Consider the following 1,542-nt stretch of genomic DNA (forward strand, 5'->3'; position numbering starts at 1 on the left):
TGCCATGCTAGCACCCATGGAACATGCCTGTGCCATGCTGTGCCCATACAACATGCCTGTGCCATGCTGTGCCCATGCAAATGCTGCTGATACCCCACAGGTGCCCATGCGATGCTGGCACCTGTGAAACACCCGTGCCCATGCAGTGCTGGTGCCCATGCAACACATCAGAGCCGTGCTGGTGCCCGTGCCCAGCTGGCACCCACAGAACTCCTGTGCCCATGCAACATGCGACCTCGAGCCACTGGTGCCCCTGCAGTGCTGGCACCCAGCTGGTGCCGGTGCCCAAGCAGTGCCATCACCCGTGCAACACTGTCACCTGTGCAATGTCACTGTCACCCACACAATGAGGTGTGACCCCTGCGACGCCAGTGCCCGTGTGACACACCAGTGCCCGTGCAGTGCCACGCCCATGCAGTGCTGGCACCCGTACAACAGTGGTGCCCGTGCAGTGGCCCCCCCTTGCAGCGCTGGTGCCCCCCCGTGCCAGTGCCCCCCAGCACCCCGGGAGCCACTCACTGCTCATCTCCCCCAGCGACAGGCGGGAGTCCTTCAGGCCGGGATCCTCGTAGCCCTCAGGGTCGAGGGTCCTCCTCATGCCCTCCTCGTAGGCCTCCTGTGGGACAGAGAGAAGGGGGTCAGCGGGGTCTGGTACCCTCAACGCCTCGCCGGGGCTGTGCCGGGGCGCAGCAGCAGAGCCGGGGCGGGGGGCCGGGGGTCCCTACCTGGCCGGGCCCCTCCATGGCTCCGGGCTCGGCCCCCGCTGCCGCCTCGCTGCGTCCCGGCGCTCAGCCCGGTGCCACCATAACCCGGCTCTCTGCGGGGCGGGCGCGGGGGAAACCAGAGAGAACATGTTAGCAGAGACCGGGGCATCGCTCGGTGCCCCCCGGGATCAGGGTTTGTCCCCTGGGGTGGGGCTGGGGCTGAACTGGCCGTTCCCGCAGCCCCTGCCTGCCTAAACTGCTCCCCACGGGCTGGGAGGTCCCGGGGTCGGGGATCCCCGGGGAAGTCATGCCCTGCCCTGTCGCCATCCAGGATGGGAACCGACGTCAGGCGACGGCAGAGCCCCGGCAGCTTCCCACCAGGGACGTGGCATCCTGCCCTGGCCCACCCATGCCCAGGCACACCATGCCCTGTGCCCGGGGGTCGGGTCCTGTACAGACCCACACCCAGGGACTGGGGTCCCGCACGACCTCTCACAAGTGGGTGGGGTCCCATATAGACCCACACACATGGACCGGGGTCCTACACGACCCCATGGGTGGGGTCCTATATAGGCCATGCACACAGCTGGGGTCCCACACGACCCTTTGCACGTGGGTGGGGGTCCCATATAGACTCACTCACAGGGGCTGGGGTCCCACTCACAGTGTCCAGGTCCCCCTGCAACTGGCCCCCCCAGCCCCGTGGCACAGTGCGGGGGGGAGAAAGGGAAACTGTGGCACAGCTGGGCTCACGGGACATCCCAGAACAGGACAGTGTGAGCGTCCCAGAGCCCCCCAGGGTGCACAGTTGAGGAGGCCCCTGTTGCCGCCCCCCCAT

General features: G+C 67.6%; 1 protein-coding gene across 1 annotated transcript in view; it reads right to left on the bottom strand.

The window, feature by feature from the left end:
- The window catches only part of SLC4A1 (solute carrier family 4 member 1 (Diego blood group)), an 11,491-nt gene extending 10,733 nt beyond the window's left edge, over window positions 1-758 (bottom strand). Inside the window, exons 1-2 of the mRNA XM_027701176.1 lie at window positions 726-758; window positions 520-616 (exon numbers count right to left, since the gene is read on the bottom strand). Coding sequence (XP_027556977.1) covers window positions 520-616; window positions 726-743 — 115 coding nt within the window. The 5' untranslated portion in view covers window positions 744-758. The remainder of the gene's footprint in view (window positions 1-519; window positions 617-725) is intronic.
- Between the last annotated feature and the right edge of the window lie 784 nt (window positions 759-1,542).

Source organism: Neopelma chrysocephalum, unplaced genomic scaffold (genome assembly GCF_003984885.1).
Source record: "Neopelma chrysocephalum unplaced genomic scaffold, ASM398488v2 Primary Assembly neopelma1_150, whole genome shotgun sequence".
Lineage (NCBI taxonomy): Eukaryota > Metazoa > Chordata > Aves > Passeriformes > Pipridae > Neopelma > Neopelma chrysocephalum.